Source organism: Podarcis liolepis (genome assembly GCF_965112155.1).
Source record: "Podarcis liolepis genome assembly, chromosome: 4".
Lineage (NCBI taxonomy): Eukaryota > Metazoa > Chordata > Lepidosauria > Squamata > Lacertidae > Podarcis > Podarcis liolepis.
Window position 1 is genome coordinate 55028784 of NC_139558.1, and position 27342 is coordinate 55056125.

Sequence of the window (27342 nt, forward strand, 5' to 3'; positions counted from 1 at the left end):
CCTCCTTGGATGAGAAGACTGCCCAGTGCTGGGTTGCTTCCCGTTTGAGAAACCATGGGCCGATTTGGCTTGTTTATCCGGCCGACAACGGGCACCTTCAACTCACCCTCCTCCTGCCTGAGAATTCAGAATTTTAAGGCTCTCACCCCCCCCCCCGGAGGCCCAACTTGTCGCTTTCTAATTGTTAATACAAATCCAAGTCTCTGTTAAAATATAGGCGCAGGAACCTGTTTTAAAGTCAACATGCGCTCGTAATTGTTCGGTCCGCCACTTGCACGTACAAGTCCTGACTCGATGCAGCCGTCAAGTGCCGGAACACGCACCTGTCAATCAGCCCTGATGGAGGGGAGGGAAGCCGTGCGCCCCCCCCCCGCCTTTGTTGGACTTTGTTGCCCAATGGTCACAGCTGACGGGAGTTGGGAGTCCTGCAGCGTCTGGCGGACCACAGATATTTTATCCCTACCTGAAAGCATAATAACCCTTCTGTGCTATGAAACACATTTAGGAGATGAAGCAAAAGGCGCCCAGCAGTCATGGCATAGCACTAGTCCAATGACAGAGGAGCATTTTTAATGCCCCTCCCCCCACAATAATACCGCCGTTCCCAGCAGAAAGAATCCCATACAGTAATATCCTTTCCTTTCTCCCCACCCGCACCGCTTCTGCAGGCTCAAGATGGCGGGTTTCTACAGCCACCACCCTGGCGGCCGCTCTTGCCGCCGCGTCTATGGTGAACGAAGCGAAGCGTTCGGTCGCCGCAGCAAGCCGTCCACTTCCCCGCCTCCTCCCCATGACGGGAGGAGGGAGGGGTCAAGCCGGCGGCGAACAGCAGAGGGCGCTGTGACCAACTCCCGGGTTTATGGCTGCGATGATGCAGTTGCGGAGAGCGAGTTGAGGAGCGAGCGGCGGTGTGCGCGCGCGCGCTCTCTCTCTCCGGGCTGCTGCGGTGGTTGCGCCCCTGCGCCCGTCGCTCTTTTTCCTGTGCAGGTCCTTTCCCGCGCGCCGGTGTCGGTTGGGCCTGAGCGGAATGTTCCGCAAGGCGCGGCGCGTGAACGTGCGGAAGCGGAACGAGTCTGAGGAGGACGACGAAGAGCGAGACGAGTCGCCGCCTCAGCAGCAACAGCCGCCGGCGCCGCCGCCGGGAGGGGATGGGCCTTCTGGAGAGGCCGACCTGCTGCCGGGTCCGAAGCCGCCGCTTCTGCCGCTCCCGACGGGCTGTGTCCCCTTAGCCTGTCCCGGTGGTGGTGGTGGCGGCGGCGGCTTCGGTTTCGGCGGCCCTGAAGCGGTCGGCCGAGGCGGCGGTGCCGGGTTGACGGCCCCGCAGCTCCAGCCTCCTCCGCCTGTTCTTATCCCTACCCTGCCGCCCCCTTCGCAACAGACGCCCCCGGGGAACAACGGGCTGGTGCCGGCGGCTTCTAAGCTGAAGGAGCGGAAGAACAAGAACAAGGAGGAGCCGCCGCCGCCGCCACGCGGGAGCCTCAGCCTCCTCAGCTTCCAAGACGAAGAAGAAGGTGAGCTTGCCTAGCGGGCGCCCTCGTCTCCACTCCCTCGGCCGAGGCCTAGTTGCTCCCGCTGCCCGGTCAGCGTTGAACTCGCTGCCGTTCGCCTTCTCCACCCCGCTTTGCCTCCCCAATTTGAAACTCGGTTGCTTCAGGCGGGGAGGCTTTCCCGTCCCCCGCCTTCCTCCGGCCTTTGCTAGCTTACAACCTACCTGCCATATGGCAAAGCGCTTCCGCTTAGGCTGCACGTTAGTGCCTACACCGTGTGTATCATTCTGCGGTACGGTATATATGTGGAATTCGTCGCAGCTCAGAACTATGGAGATTATTCAGTAGAGTAGAAAATAGGTGCGCTTCCGATCGGGTACAGATGTCACATGTTGGCTTGAAAATGAAATATTGGGGAGAAATCTGTAAAATGGCCGCGGGAGATATTGAGAATGGCCTCCATTTCTCCCCCCCCCCCCATTCACACACGACATACATATATGCATATGTCATGTTACATTCAAGTGCTTCATTGTAAACATACATTAAGCATGCATACGTTCTACTGAGTTATTGTGGGAAAGCCCCAAAGATATATCTTAGAGAGGTTTTTAAATGAGGTATTTTGTACCATGGTGTGATGAAAGTAAGTGCATAGTATGAAAGAGTTACATGTTTCAATTGCAGCTCTTAATTGTAAACACGTGCAGAAGTGTGTGGGGATCTAATTCTTCACTGATCCATGCATTGTTAGAGGGAAAAGCCACATGCAGAGATAGTCTTGCATGAAAACCGGGTCATAAATGTCAGTCATCACTGGCAGTTCTATTTTTGACCAAAATAAATTTGCAGCCAACAAGTCCTGTTCCCAGAACAACACTGTCAGTCTGTACTAAATTAATTGCATGAATAATTTTGTCTGCCAACTTGGTGCTACTGCTTCCTTATTAATGTTAGAGGAGCACTGAGGGACTGCAAAGATTGCAAGGTATATTGAGTTTAAATCAGCAAAAGAAAGAGTCTGTTTAAATCATTGGATATAAATCTATTTTCCTATTGATATCATTGATATCATTTAATATATTTCATTGACAGTGGTGCAAATCCAACCACTGTACCTTGTTAATTTACAAACAGATATTGTTTTGTTTGTATAACCAAACTTTGCATTTCTGTATACATATTATATACTTTCCTATTTTTTTACCTAGAGAGGGAATGTTTTTAAAATATTCCCATATAGGGGTCTGTCTTACACCAGTACTCATGACAGTTTGTGAACAGCGTGATTCTATACAAGCCTAGTGAGTAATAAGTCTGGCTGTTTGGGGGGGGGGGCTGACACTCAAGCAGCAATCCTATAACCACTTACCTCTGAGTAAGCCTCATTTAATTCAATGGGATTTACTATTGAGTTGACACATATAGGGTTGTGCTGTTGGCATGGGAATATAGCAGGGATTGGAAACCTGAGGCCCTCCAGATGTTACTGGACTACAGCTTCCATCATCCATGACCATTGGCCGTGGTGACTGAGCTTGATGTTATTTAATATTTAGAGGGTCACAGGTTTCCCATCCCTGGAGTATAGGAATATGCACACTGTCTTGCCCTTTAACTGTTGCTCATTTCTGCTTGATATTCTGTCTTGGCCCAACCCCATCCTCACAAAAACAAAGTAGCCAACAAAAATTAAATGTCTATGAAAAGAGGATGTGGAATTCCTGTAGTGGAATTTCATCTGGCCACCCTATGAAATGTTGAAGCAAGTTTTGATAGTTGCTGTGGCAAACTAGAGCAGTTTGTTTTTTTCTAATAAAAATGAAACGTCTTTGTTTGATAAATACTCAAGAATAGCTTTATAGTAGGAAGCTGCCTATATAACCCAATATGGTATATGACATCTTTTTCTTTGAGTTTCCTCCCCTCTGGAAGTTAGGCAGGTGGAGAGTGTTCTTTATAATTTTCAATGGCATATATCCCATATTTTTGTCATAAAAAACATTCAGAGTCGCTCACAACATAAAGAAAATCAGTTGGATAAATAAAAAAAGTAAAACACCAGAAGCAGCAGCTAAAATATCAGAATTTCAGGAAATGCAGGTTATAACAGAGATTTCAAAAACTAAAAGCTGTTAGAACAGAAAGTTCTTAGTCTTCCTTTGATATAACATTTTGGAGGTAACCAGTCAAATCTTTCGTACTGTTGGGAACAAATGTATTCATCAGAGCTCCAAAATAAACAGTGATATTGTAGGTAGGACACTGAACTGAAACAAACTTGTGTGATAACTTATGTAGTACTCAAGTTACCATGCTAAAAGCCAGACATGAACTTTGGACAATTTGACATTGATTTGGTTTATCTACATAGAAGTTTTCAAATGTGTGTTTTGCTGGACCTCCTTAAGGACTTTTTTTGAAAATGATGTTTTACACTTGGGAATTAATCTTAAGAACACATCAATTATGAAGGATGCAGTCAAGTGTATATTTCCCTCTAATAAAAGATATACAAATATGGTTCTCAGTTACAACTTAAATAAATTTTAAAGGATAGCTTGCTATTTATATACATCCTTCATAAGTGACAATACATGCATTGGTTTTGTATGAATGTTTCTGTACCTGACTGAAAGACTATTGTAAAGAGCACTCCTATGGAAACAAGCACAGCCCTTGTCTAGAGGCCTGTGGGTAAATAGAATTAAGAAATGGTAATGTGTGGGTTAGGAAAGCAAAAGTATTCATTTGCAAAACTATGTGTTGACTTAATGATTGCCTTGACGGGGCGGGGGGGAGCCCTGTAAATTTAATTTCAAAGAAGAACGTTTAATTTCAAAGAAGAACGTTGCTCTAGGACATGTCAATACACCCTTCCTTTACATGTAGTGAACAAAACGGCTTATTAATCTGCAGGTGTCCAATTTTGGAACTTAAGTTAAAATTATATTTACCTATTTTGTATTCTGTTGTGCTGTTTTCTATGATTTGGTTTAAGATTCTTTATGAAGAATTGTAAAGTAATAAAATTTAGTTATTAAAAGTGCCTTTTAATTATGAGCATGTAGCCTTTAAGAAGAGCATCCAACAAAGAGTTTAAAAGAATTACATTAAAAGTGTATATATATATTGCACCTCAGGTGCTATGGGTATTGTTTTGCTATTGGACCTCTTGGAATTCATTCTTGCAACAAATTAGGACTTGTATTGGGATAGCACAGGAGCTGTGGGTTGGGTTCTCTCATTGTAAGGATTAGCTGTTGTGAAAAACAAACTGGGTTTGTTGATTTAGTCAAGTTAAAATGATGGATTTAATATATTTTAATGCACTATATAACACCTTTTATATAGCTGAAGGAGACGGTCACTGTTTTGCCGATTTGTAATTTCTCTCATTTATGCTTATTTTTTCACCTAAAGAAGCAGAAGAAGTTTTTAAAGTGAAGAAATCAAGTTACAGCAAGAAGATAGTAAAGCTTCTTAAGAAAGAATACAAAGAAGACCTTGAAAAATCGAAGACAAAACCAGAAACCAATTCTTTAGCAGATGGTAATCTTTATCTTGAAATTATAGCTGAAAAGGAAATGTTATGCTTAAATATTTATATGCCAACTTTCAACCAGTTGAGTGTGGTTTACAAAGTGAAAATATGCAGATATAGTAAACTACATAGTAAAAACAACTGATGGATAAAACCAGAGTAGTTAAACAATATTTTCTAATGCCTAAAATACTTTAAAAGCTAGGGAAAATAAAACAGTTATTTCTTGGCACTGAAAAGAAATCAGTGTTGGTGCTAGGCAAAGTTTCCTGGGAAGGGATTTCAACAAAGAACTAACATTGAAAATAAATAAAAAGTACAGGGGTAGTTGATAATGGTAAGAACTAAATTTAAGTTTCAAATAATATAGGACCAATAAGCAGTGCTTTTTTCTGGGGGGACACGGGTACGCAATACCCCTAAACATTTTGTGAGGGGCCTCCTTGAGGGGCAGTATTTCAATATGAGTAGGAAAATGAGAGTACCCATAAACATTTTTTTAGAAAGAAAGCACTGCCAATCAACCAGAGTACCAAGTACCAATTAAATATGTAGATGTTCAAATAAAGTACGGTTCAGATTAATCAAAATTTCATCAGCTCTAAGGTGCAGAGTTCTTAACCCAATTTAAGGTATGTTAATAACCTAAATAACGTTTCTTATTAAGCTTCATGTTTTAGTTCAGCCTTTCCTACATGTGCTTTCCCCAACCTTTTAAGGAGCAGTTGAAATCAAATTAATATTTCATATTTGTCAATTATTTCACTGCACTTTCTAGTTCCAAAATTCATTAGTTTTGGCCACATCTGTGGACTGCACAGGGCTATTATCTCAGGTGTATATAATATGAGTTTCTAAAAAATAGTTAAATCCCCCCCCCAAAAAAACAATACTTCAATAGCACACTTTTTTTTGCAGCCGAACAGTCTGCTGATAAGACAGGACAGATTAAAGATGCAATTCAAGAAGATGGGGCTGCAAACAGTGAACAAGGAGAAGAGGAGATGGAAGTTGAAAGTGAGAAAGAAGAAGAAAAGCCAAAAGCTGTAGGAGCATTTTCAAGTACTTTGTCTTCTCTGAATGTTCTGCGTCCAGGTTAGTGTATTTTTTCTCAGGAGGAGGCTATCCTGAGATGAATTCTTTGCCTTTCTCATTCCATAGGCAGGGCTGTGTCAATCAGTGTACTTGGATGATGCCCCATCGCAGTTCCAGTTCCGTTATCTTCACTGCATGGGGGTCTTTTTGGAGCTGTTGCTCCTTCTTTCTACTTCAGAGACCAGGTATTTTTAGCTGGCCTTTTAAGTCGAAATTAGGAGAAAGTGAAACCAATTCATTATCTTAATTAGATCACTTTTTATTAATACCTTAACAGAATATTTAGATTTGATTTAGTTTATGTAATTGATCGGCTTCCATCTTTGAATATCTATTTAAAAGTCATAGTCCATCTTAATCTTCTTTGACAAATTGATTTTGTATATCTGTCATTTTTCTTGTTGACTTCTGTTTCATGAATTATTTAGAACTAATTCTGACTTAGTAAATTTGATTCTGTTGGTCTTATTTACTACTTCAGATTCTACTTAATTGCATTTTCTTCCGATCACAGGAACGTAGCAGCCTGTGGTAGATGTGATGTGCTTTTTCTTGGAGATCTTGTTCTGTCTAAGCATGTTGAAAGCTTTACATTTTCTCTTTCTTATTTTGTCTTTATCTGATAAAGCACTAATCTCAGCAATGTGGCTACTCATACAGTATTCAGATATTGTTTGACTTTTACATAACCACGAAGTTGAAAGTACTGCCGCAGCAAGCCTTGCTGTATCAACTCTCTCTTCAATAAAGCCAGGTGGGATGGCTGCAGGGAAGAAATATTTGGAGGAGAACTGGATAGCAGATTATCCCAGCCTGGTTGAGGGAGTAGGTCATGATGTCTTGCCTGTGCCTCTGTTGCAGCCAGTTGGAATTAGAATGCAGGTGGAACTGTAGCATGTGAACACATGATTGAATATAACTGATGGCTTTTAAAAAGCACATTCATTTTTTTTCTAGGAGAAATTCCAGATGCTGCTTTTATTCATGCTGCTAGGAAAAAGCGCCAAATGGCTCGTGAGCTTGGGGACTTTTTGCCACTTGACAGTGATCCAGGGAAAGGGCGCCTTGTTAGAGAAGATGAAAATGATGCCAGTGATGATGAAGATGATGATGAGAAGCGAAGAATAGTCTTTTCTGTGAAAGAGAAGTCCCAAAGGCAAAAAATTGCAGAGGAAATAGGTAAAATGATTAATAGTTGCAATAAGTTCCAAATGCTCTGCTGTTGCTATTAAAAGTGTTTGACGTAAATTGTTTTCAAAAACTGTATTTTCAGTGGCTTAATAGTATAATGTAATAGTGAGGTTGCAGTAAACAGTTTGGCTTGGATCTAAAGCTTGAATGAAAATCCAGTTGCACAGTTAGGCTTTCCCTCTGCCTCCTTGCTGAAGCTCCCTGCAACCTCCAAAAACACTGCTGAGGCTCAGGTATTGTCTAGCATATGGCATGGGGAATGCATCAGGAGTGGAGATGGATTTGGGGAAATCATCATGCACAAATGGAAGTGCCTTTCCAGTTATACAGTGTACTTTTGGTTATTATAGCTGCATATCGGAGTATGAATGAGGAGGAGGAGCCTGTGGTCAAACATGGTGCAACTAAAAATGACAAAATATCTGTTTCTGATATATGTCACTGTTGCAAGTGTTTATCCACAATTTTGTTCTGCTTCTGCATTAATCTGTGATTTTAAGAAATACAAAAAGATGTATTTTCATTCATATTTTGAAAAGTTTAAACTACTGTGAACTCTGTCGCAACTTTAAGAGAAGTGCAAAATCTGGCTGATAGGGTGAAGAGCCGGTTATTTTGTACAGGAATTTGCAAAAATCTTCTTTCCTCAAACATACTTGGGTACACCCCAGTTCACTCAACAGAATATGAGGTAGGGGCACATGCCCCCATATTGAGATTCCCTCAGAAACAGGGCTACATGTTTGCCTTTTTCATTGAAGGCATGGAAGCTTTAGAAAACTCGAATGCAGTATTCAATATGCCATTATTTAGTGTGTGCTATTCCTACTGATTGTTATGTGTTTGTGCTCAGGTATCGAAGGAAGTGATGACGAAGCCCTGATTGCTGGGGAACAGGATGAAGAACTCAGTCGATGGGAGCAAGAACAGATACGTAAAGGCATTAATATACCTCAGGCATGTATTAAAGGAATTCTAAAATTGTAGTAGCAAATGATGACCCTTTGGCTAAATAAAGCTCCTGATTTGTCATCTTACCCCCAATTGCCAGTGCTAGAGGGGAGAAAAGAGGTGTAGATACCTGTGACATAGAGATTTGACAGCTAAGTTCTGAGGCTGACCTTGTCCTGACCCATTATTCTTCACTTCTTGAACAGGCCTACTGGTACATGACCAGGGTTTGATAAAACATGGGTTAGATCTAATCTAACATCTAGGTTATATTACTGGAGTGTGTTATACACTGCACTGCCTCAGAAGAAGGTTTGGAGACTTCAGATGGTACAGAATTTTGCAGCCAGGTTGCTCACCTGGGCAAAATAGTTTGTCCGTATAATACCAATCCTAATCTGGATGCAAATTAGTTTCCAGGTCCAATTCAGAGTGCTAGTTTTGACCTATAAAGCCTTAAACAGGTCAGGACCACAACTGAGAGGCGAGAGGTAAATAGAGGATCTGACAGTTGTGGCAATAGGACTGGTTGGCAGTGCACTTTAAAGAATAGAAGAGGGGACCTCCATTCTCCTCCTCCCATCATAAAAGTGCCCCTTCAGTAAAACCAGGGATGTAAGCATAGCTGAAAGGACAAATTATCCAAGCAAATCTTCCCTGTTTAATCATTGAATGATGAATGTTTTGATGTGCTTCTTTCCTTGATAAGCACTTGTGTACACATGAAACATATACATGGGCAGGTAGAATTTAAGATATAATTTCTAAAAATTGCCTGTTGGACTGAATTAGCTTTGTGACCTTGTTTTTGTAATAAGGTTTACACATATTTTGTTCCCATAGGTTCAAGCAAGTCAACCTGCTGAAGTGAATAACCTGTACTACCAGAATACTTACCATACAATGCCTTATGGTTCATCTTATGGCATTCCTTACACATATGCTGCTTATGGATCATCGGAGACAAAATCTCACAAAACAGATAATACAATACCTTTCAAAACTCCCAGTAATGAGATGACTCCTGTTACTATTGATTTGGTAAAGAAACAGCTTAAAGACAGGTAGGGCACACCAACTTCTTAAAATTTAAGACCTGTCCTCTAGGTTCAGTCTGGGGGGCAGATGCAGAATTTCATCAATGGAAGCCCATACATCCTCATTAAAAAAGGAAGAAAAGAAAACTGTTCAAAAGGCTGTTTGGATTACTTCCCTGGAAATGACCATTTGATCATGTTGAAGATTGGTACATGAAAAGAATGGACACTGAAAACTAATTTTGTAGCCAAGGGATTGAAAGAACAGTAATACTTAGCTTACCACATTATATTTTTATGAGAAGTATAAACCATTCTTTTCTGAATAGGTAAACATTTTAGACAAAGGCTTAACATTACATTTTTAGTAGTTTTAAATGCTGTAACATTTACTGAAAATTGGAAATAACATGGATTAACTGAGCAGTTGCATGTGCTTCTTACTATAAGCATGTATCGTAATGGCTTGAAGGTGAGTCAGATTAATAGATAAATAATGACACCTTTAATCTAAGGTTAAGTATTTGAGTTAGCAAGTTCTTAATGTTAAGGTCAGAGAAATTGTTGTGTGCTTCCCATTTCTGTTGAGAGCAACTGGAATTCAGGATACTGAGTATGCAAAGGGAAATGTGGTTAGATAATAAATACCCTGTATATAGCATAAAGAGCCATATAAACCGGGGTGCTTTATGTACATAATATGTACATAGGATTCAAACACAATTCAGAAATGAGGTAAAATTGACTAAAGAAACAGCCACTTTTGTGTGTGGTTGGTAGAGGGTACACCAAGGATCCCTGGGTATACTATGCATCAGCTGGAAGAAGAAATAAAAGTAGCATATGTAGTGAGTGTGCAGGGTGCTTTTGGAGTAGAGAAATATGTGATGCACTCCCTTACTAGGTGGAAAGCTTTGGGTTTATGAATGTTGGGGAGGGTTGGAAAAGCACAGATTTCGGGGCTGGGGTAGTGTGAGGATGGAGAAACTGACCTCCTTGGACCACCAGCCTGTGTATGGTCAGTGGTCAGTAGAGATGGCCAATAACACCTAGAAGGCCACAGTTTCCTCATCTCTTTAAAGCTGTCAATGCAGCTTTAAATGTTTCTTGTAGTTTTCTTTACGATAAGAAAAATAGTGCATGTATACTGTAGGTTACAGTATGCTTTGGGATGTAAACGTGTGTCCATTGACATTTAGGTTGGACTCAATGAGAGAATTTCACAAAGCAAATCAGCAGCAACATGAGAAGCATCTGCAAAGACGTGAAGAGTCTACCAAGGCAATCGAAAGATTGGAAGGGTCTTCTGGGGGTGTTGGTGAACGGTATAAATTTCTGCAAGAAATGCGAGGGTATGTCCAAGACTTGCTTGAGTGTTTCAATGAAAAGGTAAGAATGCAAAATATATTCATCTTTTTCAGTAACGAAGTTTAGTATGTGCTCAGTTCTCTTGTACATGCCAATGAAACACTCGGCACATGTTTGAAGGTTTGGTTTTAAATGTGGTGAAAACAATGTAAGTCATTGTTGGAATACAACAGTGTTGGCATTCAGGTTGTGATGCCACCTTTCTCATTCTTAGAAGCATTTTATTTCTGAAAACCATTGTAGTTCTCAATGATGACTCAGATTCTGGTTGTTTAATTTGCATTTCCCGGTTCCCAGCATAAAAACCCAGCAACACTTGAGACCTACATAAGGATTCTACAGACCAGTTTCTTTGCAGCCAGGATTGGTTAAGGAAGGACACTTAAAGCCCAGGTTTCCCCATGGCATATTGGAAACCCAGGCCAGTTTCATAGGAAGAATATACTGTTTTTAAAGCAAGGTTTGAAAAAAGCAGTTTATCTTGCTGATAAGTGTCAAGTGCCAGGTACCCTTTTATTAAAAAGTGTTGTACTTTTAAATTGGATTTCAGGCAGTTCTTTACTAATCTGTACTGCAACTTGCCTTTCCTAGAACTGGAAGGACGTGTTTAAAAAATACATTTTAAAAAATTGTTGGGATTGAGCTTCAATCCTGTGCACATTCAACCTGGAGTAAGCCTCCTGGAATTCCATAGGACTGATTAACTTGGCATCAGTGTGCACCAAGTTCAGGATGAATTTCCTGTTTCTGCTGTTTCATTTTTAAAAAACTAAACATAAATGAATTAGAATTCTTTTAAACTTTCCTGTGGAGATAATTTGCTATTGGTTATGTCATATTGTAAGCTATCTGGTAAGGGAGATTAGACCACTTGTGCACTATAACGTGCCATGCACATTGGTGGCACCATATAAAAAAATAAGTTCAATATCTGTGTTAATCTATAAATAATAAACCTCCTGTTGCAAATAATTTGGAAACTCAGTAATCTGAAGGTGCAGTACCAGAAGAAAATCCAAGGCTTGGAAAATATTGTGCAGTTACAACATAAGCAAGTTCATTATAATCAGAAAAACAGATGGCCATCCAACCTCTGCTTAAAAACCTCCAACAAGGGAGAGTCCACCACCTTGAAAGGGAGTTGGTTCCATAGTCAAACAGCTCTTACTTTTATTAAGATATTGATGTTCAGTCATAATCTGCTGTCTTGTAATTTGAATAGGGTCCTAGCCCCCAGAGCAGGAGAAAACAATCCATTTAAATAAACAAGTATCAAAGTCTCAGAATGTTTTGTTCTGTTTTTAGATTTTGGTAGAAATGTAAGCTGCAACGGTTTTGGAGTTGTTGGTGGAAGTGTAAACCTCAGATAACTTATTTTACTGCTTATTAGAAGTTTTATTTCCATTTTCATTCTGTATTCCTGTAACAGATTGGTCCCACTAATTGAGCCAATAAACCTTCAGTTAAATCATGAAGCACTAGATTTGGACACCAAGAAGGGAGGCGAATCGAATATTTGATATGCAGTATACAACAATCAGACAGTCTTTCCCTTGCCCTTGCATTTCCCTGTATCTCCCTGGAAAGTTTTTTTTAATGTAGTTAGTTGCTTTGGCTTGGATCTAAAGGTATAGTTGTGCAAATCAAAGGCTCATGCCCCAGGTCAGCCCCTGGTTTTTCAGGATTTCTTTCCTCCCTACTTCAACACTCAGCATCATAAGCCATACCGTCCCAGATGTTCCCCCAGTCTTATAAGGAGACTTTCATGGGATGTAGAAGGGAATGGAAGGTTGGAATATCCTTTCCTGTGAATAGAAAGTAGGATTCAATCGTGTATTTTTGAAGAAAAGTTAACAGTAATACAGTGGTACCTCGGGTTACATACGCTTCAGGTTACATATGCTTCAGGTTACAGACTCTGCTAACCCAGAAATATGCTTCGGGTTAAGAACTTTGCTTCAGGATGAGAACAGAAATCGTGGCGCAGCGGCAGCAGGAGGCCCCATTAGCTAAAGTGGTGCTTCAGGTTAAGAACAGTTTCAGGTTAAGAACGGACCTCCGGAATGAATTAAGTACTTAACTGGAGGTACCACTGTATTGGTATAGAAAACTAGTAGTTCTATTCAAGTGCAGATGTATAACAGTTAAAATATAAATTAAGCTTGCAATGGTAAACTTGGGCACTAGGTAGTAAATCTCATTGAATACAATGGGACTTATGTCTGAGTAAACTTGCTTGGGATTCTGCTGCACAATGTAGCAAAATAGATTTCAAAGAAAGCATCAATAGGTCTTGATCAGGTTACTCCATTTCCCCACTATGGTGATCTGAATCCAGATTTCTGCTAGTAAAATTATGAGTATAGACTGTATGATTATGCGTTTGGAATGACTCTTCTGTATGGATGAAAAAACTTTTCTCTAAAACTTAGATTCTATCCACTAAATAGGAAGGCAGACAAGGAAAGACTAGTGAAGCAGAAAATTGTGTTGCAGTAACCTAGTTTTCAGATCTCAGTAGGGTGGGTATGAAACTCGTTAAACGTAGTTGAAAATTGCACTATGGACTTGTTGTAGCTAGCAGTATATAATGGATTGTGTTGAGCATGTGAGGCAGAGCAAGATAGCTTTGCCCTGCTTGTTCACATAGGATGCTCCTGCTTGTGAAACAACAGCAGGAAATACAGCTGTCTTCTTTGGCTATGCCCTTTTCTCATGTTTGCTTCTGCCTCTTTCCTTCTTCCCCTGAGGTTGGCAAAGTTGAATTGAATATTTTGGCAAAGAATGTAAAAGCTTGAATAGATTTGAATTTTTGAGGAGGATTCTGCTTTACTCATGGAGAAATAGTGATGTTGATGGCAGGATTCATTGTGTCGATGTGGTAGTGCTTGCAGCCACTCAGCCTCAGTTGCTGGTGGAAAAATGTCAAGAGTAGAATAACTAAAATAGGTTAAAAACAACCAACCTTGTGTCTAGCGTGAACGCTCATGTTTGTAACTGCTTTTGGACTTTTGTGAATGTAAGTAAATCTTTCCAGTTCCTTAATAAACTTTATTGAAAATACGTTCAGTCATTGGGTTACAAGACTGATTTTTTAAAATTGCCCTTTATTTTTTAAGAAAACGTTGACTGAAAAGAAGAAGTTGTGCTTTCTGTCCAATATTTAATTTTTTTTCATTATATCACCTCCAAGAGAGATATTTCCTGTATGCAAATTCACTTTTTCCTTGAAATGTTCTGTCTTTTCTTTCTCAATTTGTAAAGAAACTTTTTTATTGTGCATTAATTATTTCATCGAGTGATCTCATGAAATACTGAGGTCATTGCAAGGTCCCTGCTAGAACAGTTTTTATTAAGTAACAGTTAAAACAAATTTGGAATTACTTGGACTAGTAGTAGAGGAAAGAATTAATTAAGGATAGATTCAGATGAACAAGCAGGTGGGCCATAGCAGCTTGAAATCTAACTCCAAAGTGATTGCTTGCTTCAAATGGGGACCTATGTGTAGTGACTTTCTCAATGCACGTTTTAGCCTGTGCAGTATTCCTTCAAATTCAGGTGACTAGGAGTTATGTTGAAGGGGAAGGTGGGGAATGCCTTAAAATCAGGCGAAGGCACCTTCTTTTTTATATAATTATTAATCCAATCTTATTTAGTGACTGTATATTACTGTGGACTGCTTACAACAGTTTAAAATCAAAATAACTAGTAAAACAGTAGAAAATATTTTTAAAATACAAAAGAAGTTGCTTCTGTCAGGTTTTGGGGGGTTTCCCTAGTTTCTGCACTATAGCCCACCCCATTCAGCAGAGTTGCCCAACACTATGTGGTGCATTTTGGGGTGCTTAAGGGCTGACATGGGCAGGAGGGAGTGGGGAAGTTATCTTGGTAATTCTTGTGCTTAACTCTTGATTCAACACTATATATTTGTTCTTTGGCTTATAAGTAAACACATGTCTAATAGTCTATGGCAAGTCCAAATTGCCCTCAAGTGATCAAGTAAAGAAGCTTTGAGTTTCCCTTTTTTCTTTTGGCCTACTCCCAAGTGAAATAATTTTCTATTGAATATATATTGTAGGGTAACCTTGTAAATGTTCTTACAGACTAGTAACTTTTGTGGACTTCTTTGCAGGCTTGTTCTTATGCTTTCCGTGAGGTAGCTTGTTGTCATTCTTTTCTATGCACTTTTCTTGAGTTAAATAGCAGTCAGTTGTTAAAACAGTAAAAAGAAAGCGATGCAGCTAAATGTGTAGCTGTATATCTTGGAATAGGGTGGCATCCCATACAGTTAAAACTTGAAGACTTTTTTTATTACGGAGTATTATATTTTTACAGGTGCTCCTGATTAACGAACTTGAATCAGCAATGCATCAGCTGTACAAACAGCGAGCTTCCCGCCTTGTCCAAAGACGACAAGATGATATTAAAGATGAATCTTCGGAGTTTTCAAGCCATTCAAGTCAGTCCATCTTGAAGGTTTTTATTATTCATTAAACAACCTTGTTTACATAGTGCAGTTTTAATTTAAAGTGAAACCAGAAAGCATGTCTGGTTTAAATCTGATAGAAAAAAATCAGATTAAAGAATCTTAGCTCAGACTCTATACAGTGCCTTTCCTGTTCTCTGTCCCAGTGATTGAAAGCCATAGCATCTGGCTTCGATCCCTTTTTACACGTTAGATGTGTGTGTAACTGTATGTCTTTTCCTCACTTCCTGAAAGTATTTTTTAGAATGTTCTCTAAACCTAAAAAAACATGTAGGCGATTCTGATCGAAGTTTAGCTTTTGAATAATATTTATTTCTGCAGCTTACAAAAAGCCCCCCACCCACCCAACACAATCTAGGTACAGTTTGCCATGCATGCCTTCGTTACTTCAAACATTAGACCAAATAATACCTGTGCTAACATTCCTGTCTTATATGTATTAGACAATTTTGCTAGGACAAATTTGTAAAATAAATTATGCAAAAGTGAGTACTTATGGTGAAATCTTATTCCCTCTTTGATACCAAGCTGGTAGATAATAGGAAAATTCATCCAAAAATTCTCTCTTTGTTTTCAAATGTTCAGTATATGACAACTATCAGATTGTAGCCTACAACAGTACTAATTGTTTTAATACCAACTGGAAAACGTGTCAGTTCCTGATACTCTTCAGTGTTGTTCACCAAGAATAGAAATTTGACCTGTTTTAGATGTACTAAAGGACTATTTTTCTTTATTTTTTGTATGGAGAGGGGAAGGACTGTAGCTCAGTGACAGAGCATCTGCTTTGCATGCCAAAGTCCCAGGTTCAATCTCTGGCTTCTCTAGGTAGAACTAAAAATGTCCCCTGCTTGAATCCCTGGATAGCTGCTGCCAGTCACTACATACAATACTGAGATCGATAGAACAATGGTCTTACTCCATATAAATGTTGAACACTAATGCTTTTTTAAACAATACAAACAGTTTTTATGTTGTAATTTTTTTAAGTGTTTACTGTTACTGAAGAGTTCCGAGTGATAAGTTTATTGTGACTTTTTTTTTGCACATAACGATGAAGGCACTCAAATATTTTACCCAATTCAGCCTCAGAAGATAATTCAGCCGCCGCCAATTTATCTGTGCGGTGTGTGGGGGTTTATAATTGTCAAACTTATAGATATATTTCAGATTTATAGGGACCCGCTGAGAAAAATCCCCGCTAAAAACACTGTCATTATTATGCTTCCTGTAACTGGAGGATGGGTGTTCTAATTTCAGTGTTTGTACTCTCACAGGTAAAGCCCTGATGGCACCAAACCTTGATTCTTTTGGACGAGACAGAACACTGTACCAAGAACATGTTAAAAGGCGGACTGCAGAAAGAGAAGCAAGAAGGTACAACAGCATTTAGGTTACTTCTATATGTATTGGAATGCATGTTCTGTATGATTGCTGTCTCTTTGTAGTATACAGCCTACATATTCAAGTGCTTGCAGATAAATGATGGGCCACTCGCCTTGTAGGTAGAACATTGCTTGAGTCTTACATAGTGCGGCACAGTGGAGGTGGAGGCTGGCTGCTAGGTATATGACAAATCCCAAACTAAGGCGAAGGGGAAAGTAGCATAATGTTCAGGGTTGAGGTACTAGTCATCGAATAACACATGTCCTGTAACATGTCAGATGGCTTCAACTCTGCTTCATTTCCTCTTGAAATAAGGGAGAGCAGGAAAGATGCATCCCTCAAAATAACAAGTACCCTTTGTTTGGGAAAAGCTTGGTTTTCTAACTTCAATGCAACATTGTGTTCCATTCATTTTAATAGGGCTCGTCGTAGACTTGCCAGAGAGCAATCTGGGAAGATGGCTGATCACCTTGAAGGCCTTTCTAGTGATGACGAAGAAACTTCAACAGATACTACAAACTTCAATATGGAACGAGGTCAGATTATTCATCTGAATGTCAGAAGTCATAGTAATATCTAGATCCCAGTATTCTGTAGAGAAAATTTCATTTGATTAGATTGTATGACACTTTAAACCATGCTCTAAAAGCAGCTTTAAATGTGGAATTATTACCTCATCTGTAGAATGACAGAGGCCAGTGCTGCTCTCTGCCATCATAAGCCATTCATTTCAGGCAGCTGGAGAAGGAATTCCAGCCCTAGTCTAACCCTTATCTTACTAGCAAGGAGAGCCTCCTGCTGTAAAACACACACACACTCTGCAAAAGTCAGGCTTCTTGACTCATACCATGTTCCTCTTTATTCTATTTTGACTGCTGCTTTTCTCTGAATAGTCAGGATCAGGAATTTCATTGTATGGGATCTTGTAAGCCTCCTTCAGGATGTGACAAAAGACAGGGTGTAAGTTTCATAATTACATGTATTTCCTTTGAAGTGGAACTATTCACAGGGTGTTTTTTGCCACATGGAACTACTTCCATGATGCTGTGCTTTCAAGTGATTATCACCACGGTCACACTTTCGAATTAAGTCATGTACTTTCATACACTGAGGTAAACACCGTACAGTAGTTGTAACACCAACTTCTTAAGAAAAAAATAACTTTGTTATGCCATTGCTATAAAAAGGCAGAATATAAACAATAGAAAGGGCTAGATTCAGAGTGAACTGTGTCACAGGGATGGCAGAAGATGACTTTGCCCCTTCCTCCCCTGGTAGTCCCCTCCTCCAGCACCTTCTGCTAAGGGTCTAGATCCTGTTGGAAAGGGAGGAATCCCTAGAAATTAGGAAAAGGCCATCTCCCCATTTCCACTCAGCCACCACCATTTAGCAGGGTCCCAAGCCCCTCAGTGAGAGTATTTGCAGAGGACATAGGAGACTGCTATGAGGAAGAAAGGGTAAGAAAGTTGGCTTCTGCCAGCCTCTTTGTGCACGTTCAGCTCTGTATCTGACCAAAGCGGTATAGATAATAACAATTTCTTTATAGTATATTTGCTTGAAAGTTTGCCTGAAATTGCATTGCAGATATAAAGCAGGAGATTAATTTATGCTGTTTAAAATACTGTTATCCTAGATCGCATTTTGAAGGAGTCCAGCAAAGTTTTTGAAGATGTGGTAGAAAACTTTTCATCCATTGACGCCATTAAGTCGCAGTTTGAAGCATGGCGTTTCAAGTATTCATCTTCTTACAATGATGCTTATATTGGCCTTTGTTTACCTAAGCTATTAAATCCTTTAATAAGACTTCAGTTACTTACCTGGAACCCTTTGGAGGTGAGAGAAAGTTGAGACATGTTCACTGTGTTCTGTTTGTTAAACAAGGCAAAATGGTTACATAGAAGTGATTAGAAGCCTGGGATCTGAGGGCCTTACTGCGAGGAGATACAGGGAGCCAGACAGAGGGCCTTCTCGGCAGTGGGGCCATCCCTGTGGAACGGTCTCCTATTAGATATCAAGAAGATAAATAACTATACAACTTTTAGAAAACATCTGAAGGCAGCCCTCTATCAGCAGTTTTTAAAGTTTAATGTTTTATTATGTTTTTATATGTGTTGGAAGCCACCTTGGGTCATAAATGTCCAAACGGTAGGCCTGAACTACAGAAACTAGCTGCTTTGTCAGTCTGCTGCGACAGTATATTGATGGTATTGCAGTGCAGAGGAGTGGCTTCCACAACTTGATCAGCCTTGACGCAGTAGTTTGCAAATAGGTGACTGAAAAAAACATGCTGACATCAGTGCCAGCGCAGTCTCAGAAAATATGATGTGCTCTTGGCACTACAAGGACATTCTGAAAAGGAGGCACCTAACCTAAATGCTTGTACTAACATATTGATAGAGCGTTCACACTTGATTAGTATTTTGTTTTAAAAACCATATTTATAGTGGCAATGTTTTATTTTAATAGGATAAGTGCCAAGACTTTGAGAGTATGCTATGGTTTGAATCTTTGCTATTTTATGGATGTGAAGAATATGACCAAGAGAAAGATGATGCTGATGTTTCACTATTGCCTACTATTGTGGAAAGAGTGGTTCTGCCTAAATTAACAGGTACTTTATAAATATACAGTCGTTTTAAAAGCGCAGCAGTTTCTGATTTTTAGCAACATCATCTTAACCCTTAGTTTTGAGAAGTAATAATTCTTTTTTTGTTGTTAGTACTTGCTGAAAATGTGTGGGATCCTTTTTCTACAACACAGACGTCTAGGATGGTAGCCATTACCCAGAAACTAGTAAATGGTTATCCATCAGTGGTACATGCAGAAAACAAAAACACACAGGTAAAAAATATTCTTTTATCTTTTTGTAGGACTGGACTGCTATGTCTGGTTGCTACTGTTAAGACATTCACTCATGTTTTGCACTTAATCCTAAATTAATTTTAAAATAGAAGCAATTGTAGTTCCCTTGTGTTATGTAACTGGTAACTATTTAGGGATTGGTGTGTCACAGTAATATGTGTTGCTGGAATGATGAAAATCTGTAAACAAACAATAAATGTCCATAAAAATGGCAAAAGTAGTTTCTGTCCATCGTCCTCTTTTTATGCTCCTCCCGATGGAAACATGCAGATGGGGGACAGATATACCCCTGCTTTAAGTCATTTACATACTGTCTTGTGGTACCTCCGGTTGTGGATGGGATCCGTTCCGGAGCTCTGGTCGGATCCCGAGGTTTCAGCAACCAGAGGGACCACTTCTGCGCATGTGCGCGTAACGGCAAATTGCTTCTGTGCATGCGCAAAAATGGTAGACTGCTTCTGCGCATGTGTGCGCGGCAAAACACTTCTGGGTTTGCCACTTTCGCAACCCGAAGTTTACATTACCTGAGAGTAACGTAAGCCGAGGTGCTACTGTATTATTTACTACAAAGCTTGATGACTACGCTCTTTAGTGTTGAGATGCCAGATTACCAGAACGACGTCCAAGCACTGAACCACTGGTATATTAAAAGTGAACTCTGTATTTACTGCGTTTGCAATTGTTTAAGATAAAACCTATTTTGGAAAGAAACTACTTTTGCCATATTCATGGACCTTTATTGTTTGTTTACAGATAGTTACCTTTGTAATATTATCTTGTGTTGATTGTAGTAGTTATTGTATCACTACTCTGTTCATGGCTTTATTGGAATGATGAAAATAGCAGACTGCAAATGAGAGTTGCAGAACTCAGAGTTTACAAAGGTCCCTGATGGAATGTTTTCATATATCACCAGGAGAGGTTATATTTATATCACTGCTACGGCCATGGCTTAATGCTGCCCACTAAGTTAAACTCTCTGAATTGTGATCATTTCCAAAATATCTGCTACTCCTTCTTCAGAAACACCTAATCAAACGTAGCTTAGAAATTGCCAGTCATATTCCAGATGTGAATAGATCAGTCTGCTTTTAAAGAAAACTAAAAACTTATTAATCCCCTCTTTTAACTGAAAAGCTGTTGTCTCCCGGAGGCTACAGCAAGAGGCAGAGAAGCACAATTAGATGAACAAAATCCTCTCGCAGTCAATTGCATCCAGGCCACTGTTTTTAGTGACTTTTATGGAACTTGTTTCTAGGACATGCTGAAAACAAATCCTGTCCTTGTACAAAAGATCTTCAGGGACCACCTGAAGACCCTGTTTTGCATACACAAATTCAGTGCCTCCCATTTTTTTTTCATAATTTTGCATCTCCCATTTCTGCTAACTTGCATAATTCAAATTAATGGAAAATATAAAGTTGGTAAAAATAATCTGGTATCATGACAGACTTCTCTAGCACTAGTATCTACTGGGATATTTGGTTAGATTTGTGCTAAAAAGAAATTTTAAAAATACTTCACACTTGCGTTAAATTTTAATTCTTTCAGACATTACTAAAAGGCCTCTTGCTTAGAATGAGGAGAACATTAGATGATGATGTATTCATGCCACTTTATCCCAAAAGGTAAGATTATTGGTTTGCAGAATCTTTTAGTATTATGACAATAGATCACATCAACAGTTCACATCATCTATACTACTGAAGTTTAAATAAAACTTTTATTTTTCAGTGTCTTAGAAAACAAGAACTCTGGTCCTTACTTGTTTTTCCAGCGGCAGTTTTGGTCTTCAGTGAAGGTGAGCTAGCAAACAGATGAAGTTTCAGACTTAGGAGCGCTACTGAAGTTTACTTTTGATAACTGGTAACTGACTCTGAGTGTGAAGTGAATTTGCTTGTGGAAGAAAGTAGGCATGCTGTCTCCAAACCCAGCATTGCTGCGTTTGTGACCTTAACTCAGGGTCACCAACCTTTTTTGGCCCCCTGAGCACATTTGCAAACCAGCAAATTTGTGGGCAGCACACATACATGCAACCATGTATACACCACAACCTGTTCTGCGTATAGTAGAATTATTTTAAGTCTAACTTTGGGGAGGGCACCAACCAGCCTGCAGAGGAGGTCTCTGTGGGCATATGTGTGCTCATGGGTCCTGTTTTGGCAGCACTTGTCTTAGATTATCATGGTGCATGGCTGTCACGTTGCATACGTTGGATTCCAAAGGCTGTGTGTATGGAAGACCACATACGCACTATTCTCTCAACTCTGTGCTCTCAAAACTCCTTAGACCACACAGCCTCCCACAGGCCACATCCACAAGTGCCTTTGCCTGTCTAGTATATGTCCTTGAACTGTCATGATGCCTCTTGCTTGTCTGGAAGGAAGATGGAGAGGGGTGTGGGATGTGCGTTTGTGTGTGTGTGTGTGAGAGAGAGAGAGAGAGAGAGTGGGTTCTGACATTTGTGTGGGTAGATTGTGACCTACTGTATAAAGGTAAGAGTCTCACCCATTGTGTTCTCCCCACCCACTACTGATAAACAGCACCTGCAAGGTTACCTGAAACAGAATGCAGCCCTTTGGCATAAAAGGTGTCGTCATCCCCCCGCCCCCAGCCCCATGCTTATTGCAGCTTCCATCATCCCTGATCATTGACCATGCTGACTTGGGCTTATGGGAGTTGAAGTCCAACATCTGGAGGGCCACACATACTCCATCCCTATTGTATATTTAAAGTTACTGTATATATGTGGTATTAAGATGACATGCATTTTTGAAAGTGCTAATGTTACATGTAGTTTTTAACTATGAATTCTTTATACAGTTAAAGGGAAAAATTTTTTTTGAGTGTTCTGAATCTGAAACATCAACAACCGTTTATATAATAAGAAATTTGAAATTCACGAGGCATAAAAGTCCAGGGAAATGTTTGTTACTAAATTTCCTAGATCCATTTTCATCAGGGTTGAGGCCCAGTTTTGGCACAGAAACTGCTTTGTCCTGTATGATTACCTATGTTAGGAAAGAGACAGGGGAAATGTGTCCTTGTTAATTCTGCTTGAACTCTCAGTGGCTTTTGATACCGTTGACCCTCATATCCTCCTGAACTGGCTGTCTTGAGTTGAGGGTAGGTGGCACTGCTTTGCAGTGGTTCCGGTCCTACTTGGATGATGGTTTCCAGAGAGTGATGCTTGGGGAGTGCTTTTCAGCCCCATGAGCCTTCAATGTTGGGTTCATCGGGGTTCAGTTTTATCCCCCATGCTGTTTAACATCTACATGAAACCACTGAGTGGGGACACCTGGAGTTTTGGAGTACATTGTCAGCAATACCACAGACAGCTCTATTCCTTTAAACCTGCAAGTGTGGGAGTGGATGTGCTGGACTGTTGTCTTGCCTCAATAATGGACTGGATGAAAGCCAATCAAATGAAGCTCAGTCCGGCTAAGATTGAGGCACTTTTAGTGGGTGATTCCTTAGACTGGATGAATGGGAGGTTCTGTCCTCTTGATGGGGTTACACTCCCCCTGAAAGAGCAGGTACTTGGGCTTGGGAGTACTTCTAGGTCTTAATTTTTTTAGCTTTACCTCTGGATCTATTGCTGTCGTTTGAGGCTCAGGTGGCCTTGGTGGTGCAGAATGCCTTCCATCAACTTCAGTTGGTGGCCCAGCTGTGCCCCTATCTGGCAGGGATAGCCTAACCGTCTCTGCTCTATGTTAGATTAACCTCTATGTTAGATTACTGCAATGCTATACATGGGGCTGCCTCTGAAGATGGTTCAGAAACTTCAGCTGGTGTAGAATTCAGTGGCCAGGTTGCTTACTGGGGCAAGATGGGTTGAGCATATAATACCAATCCTGACGCGACTCCAGTGGCTGCCAGTTAGTTTCCAGGCCTAATTCAAAGTCCTGAAGTACTTATAGCGTGTATTCTCACTCTGGAATCAAATTTATTTCTGTAGCAGGTCAGTCATTGTAGCTGCCACATAGAGAATTTTGGCCACTTTTCTGATGGCAGCAGTACTAAATATTTCATGTTTTGTGGTTTATAGGTTCCCATAAAGGTATATATTGCTTGAGAAAAGAAGAATGCGTTAACTTTTTCTAATGGAAATCAGTAGTATCCAGGCTTAATTTTGACTGATTTGTACTACAGAAATGTTAGGTTTGGTTATTTGTCCGTTCAGGCTAGAACAAATTCCTGCTCCAGCTGAGAGCTAGCAGTCCTCTTTAATAACACACAATACCCCTTTGCAGAAAATATGGATACTTATGGCTCATATAATTCAGATTTAAATTCTGTATTTAAAATGGAAATGTTTTCATTCATTGATAATGAATGTAAAAGATGTATATTTTAATAGTTCTTATATTTAATAGTTTTTATATTCAACTTTTTATTATCTATGTTCAGTTATTAGGAAACTTTCTGCAGTGGCATGGAATCCTTTCCAACAAAACCTTACAAGAGTTATCAATAGATGGATTGCTAAATAGATACATTCTTATGGCTTTCCAGAATTCTGAGTATGGAGATGATAGCATTAAGAAAGCTCAAAGTGTAAGTAAAAGTGTAACTTTTAATCATTCATTTCTATTGCTAAGCATCCTTTTTAAGTGACCTGATTTGCATGTTCACATGAAATCATGATTTAAAGTAAACTGTGACTTAACATGAAGGATCAGCATCCTAGTACACACTGCTCAAAAGTTCATGCAGTCTTGCTGCTGCTGTGTCACAAACAAAAGAAGCCGGGATCCGTTCTGTCATGTCACCTGAAGCCAGACTCATCGTTTGTTTTTCTCCATATAAAGCATAAGCATTACCCATGGTTTGTTCTTGGCTGACCACTTGTGGTTTGTTTTTCCTAGTTGCCTGAGTCATATTTCAGACAACACAACAAACCAGCTGTGATATGGCAGAAACAAGGAGAAGCTTTTGTAGAGCTCTGCAGCAATGTACACTAGAACAGTATTTGATCGCATTAAACCATAGTTTGTTTACATATGATGTGTGAACCAGGCCAGTATACTGCAAATGTATTAAGATGCTGTGCAGTGTAATGGCTAGAAAGTTGGGTATAAAAGTGAACAACAGTCGACACTGAAATCTCCATTCAGCCCTGAAGCCTGCTTGAGTGACCTAAGCCAAGTCACTATCTTTTCTGAAATATTTACATAGCACTGTTTTGCCAAAAAAAATTAGAGAACTCCACATATCCTGCTTTCTTGACTTAGTGAAAGGATGAGATTAAAATGATAGTACAGCAAAAAGCTTACCACACCAGCCAGCTACAGAAACTGCCAGGCTTTATTTCTAAAAATTTTATGTTAAGCACTTACACAGAGATCACTTGGGAATCATAAGACTTTGGGTTTGTTCATGTTTTGGGTAAAATAAATAAATTGATATCAAAGGATATCAAAGTTTTTTATTGACAGTTGCTGAAAGGTGATATGAAATATTTTAATTAAATCGTGAATCTGGCCAAGGACTTCTTATTATTTTTGTACAATATGAATGCATATTAGGTGCTTTTACGAATAATAATAAACAATGATGAAAATCATGATAATGAAACCAGCCAAAATGGTAGAGGTTCACATATATATTGCCTTTCAGAGTAAGCTCTTTAAAGGCAGATTCCTATAGCACAGATGAAATTCAGCAAACAGCAACTAAAACACAAAAACAGCAAAGTCAAAAACAACAGACTCAGTAATTGCTGCTTCAACCTTATACTCTAAACCACTCTTTTCTTCTCAATTCTATAGGTAATCAGTTGTTTCCCTAAACAGTGGTTCACTAATCTTAAAGGAAGTAAGACAATATCACATCTAGAAAACCTCTGTAGATATCTTGTTCATCTTGCTGATACAGTATACAGAAATAGCATTGGAAGCTCTGATGTAGAAAAAAGAAATGCAAGGTAACCTATCTTTAACACTGTTTCAGTTTTAAAAATAGTGATTGTTTTTATTGTATTGTTTTAGGTATTTATTTACCATTTGTTAATTTTATCACAAATTTCAAGATGGCTTTATAAAATATAAAGCCAGGATTCAAAGAGCCATAAACTAGGCTTTGCAGGAGTCTTTCCCCATACATCCCATAAACTGTTGTTAAGTTGAGGGGGTGATTTAGGATGACTGCAGGAGTGGGGGGAATCTGAAGAATCCTTTTAAGTATGAGAGTATTTTAGATTTGTACATGAGACTTTTTGGATCTTAACCAATATTATTGTAATGAAAATTAGCCATGTGTATATTATATGTAATTTAAAAATAACAAACGGCTTGATACAAAACATATAAGTGTCTTCCTACTGTTTGTGTGTGCCAGTACAGCGTCCTGGTTTATTCAGTACCTCATCTTTGCACATCAGACAGTTGAGTTTTACTGCAGATTATTTATTAATCTCCTTTTACATGTTTTAAGACGATTTACAAATAAACTATAAAACAGGTAAACAGAACCAAAATATGTCCTAAAGGTATATTAAAAACAATACAGAATGAATATCTAAGGCAGAGACCTTTTCATAAACTGCTTAGAGGTTTTATTTACAGTTGGGTGCTATAATATATTAAAAAAAAAATCCAGGTGGAAAAGTTTGTCAAAACAGTATCTTCAATTGTTTCTGAAAAGTACAGATGGTAAGTTGCAAAAAGCACTAACTAAAGTTCTTCCCTCTCTTCCTAGGGAGAATATAAAACAGATAATAAAACTTCTATCAAGTATTCGAGCACTGGACCATGCTGCAACAGTTGCAAATGATCATAATGTGAAAGAGTTAAAAAATTTAAGTGAAGGGAAATAAAACTTTGTCTGCTAATTCTGGGCTTTAAAAATCATTCCTGAAGTGTAATTTTGTACATATGTAAAGTTTTCTTATATTGTAAACGATTGTTTTTAATACAAAGTGCATTCTTATATACAGCATCTGTAAGAGTATTGATGTCTTCAAAGTGAAAAAGAAGCCAGGAAAACTGCATCTTGTTTACAAAATTTTTATACTACATGGTGGCCATCTAGTCACTAAACTGCCCATTAGTTAATAGGAAATTCTACACTGTAAAATTCATTTAACTGATCTGCAAATATTTATATTCCCATAGTTATATGTTTGAAATAATGGTTTATTTCAAAGTAAGATATTCAGTAATTTGGTAATAAAATTGGTCATAAATATGTGAATATAGTATGACATGGGTAAGAGTAAAGAAGTGTCCAAAATTGTAACAGTGTTGTTTGAAGTGTATGTACTGGTGACAAAAATAGCTGAAAGTTCACAGCTGCTTTTAGGTAATGGTATGGTCACAATTAAAACTCAAGACACTTCATTGTATAATTTTTTTATCCCTTTAACTCTTACTGGCAATATATTTTCTCACAAATTAATAATTCAGATTATTAACCCTCCCCTATGTCCACATATTTGTTTATATCCTATGGTCACAATATTGACTATTCCAAAATGTTGCATTGTTTAATATTTAAAGAATAAATCCTTTTATTTTTGCGTCATGGCTTCCTACTACTGAGATTAGTTTGAATTCTGAAGAATATTGTCACTGTTGTAGATAGTCTGCTTATCTTCAAGTGTAGTATATTATACTTGAGAAAAGTAGAAATTGAAATATTAAATAACTTTGGATCATTGTACTTGATGATGCTCCTGTCATGTGATGTAAAGAAAATATTAAATGTACAGTCTGCTTTTTGAACACTGAATCATTTTATGAATTTATTACATTGATTATTTTCAGTTATAAGGCCAACCAACATCAAATTCTCAGGCAATAGTATTAATACTACAGCCTTATTAAACTGCAGTTACAGTAAACTATGGTTTAATGGTACACCTTCAACCACCCTTCTAACAACAAACAAGTCGTGATCTGTTGTAGCAGTGCACTAAATCTAGGATCATGTCAT

The 27342-nt window shown here is 39.1% G+C and overlaps 1 protein-coding gene across 2 annotated transcripts; it reads left to right on the forward strand.

Moving 5' to 3' along the window:
* The first annotated feature begins 451 nt into the window (after positions 1 to 451).
* PAXBP1 (PAX3 and PAX7 binding protein 1) lies at positions 452 to 27138 on the forward strand. Of its 2 annotated transcripts, none has more exons than XM_083500178.1 (18): positions 452 to 1511; positions 4911 to 5039; positions 5950 to 6126; positions 7084 to 7305; positions 8171 to 8274; positions 9112 to 9332; positions 10505 to 10694; positions 15009 to 15132; positions 16437 to 16536; positions 16966 to 17081; positions 18179 to 18378; positions 19012 to 19156; positions 19265 to 19386; positions 20959 to 21035; positions 21142 to 21208; positions 23818 to 23964; positions 25179 to 25333; positions 26107 to 27138. In XM_083500178.1, the coding sequence occupies exons 1-18, from the start codon at positions 1028 to 1030 to the stop codon at positions 26222 to 26224; spliced, it is 2898 nt and encodes a 965-aa protein (XP_083356304.1). In that variant the 5' UTR covers positions 452 to 1027; the 3' UTR covers positions 26225 to 27138. The 2 variants fall into 2 exon arrangements, with proteins under 2 accessions (XP_083356304.1, XP_083356305.1); XM_083500179.1 differs by having other exon boundaries at positions 890 to 1511; positions 4914 to 5039.
* The last annotated feature ends 204 nt before the right edge of the window (positions 27139 to 27342 follow it).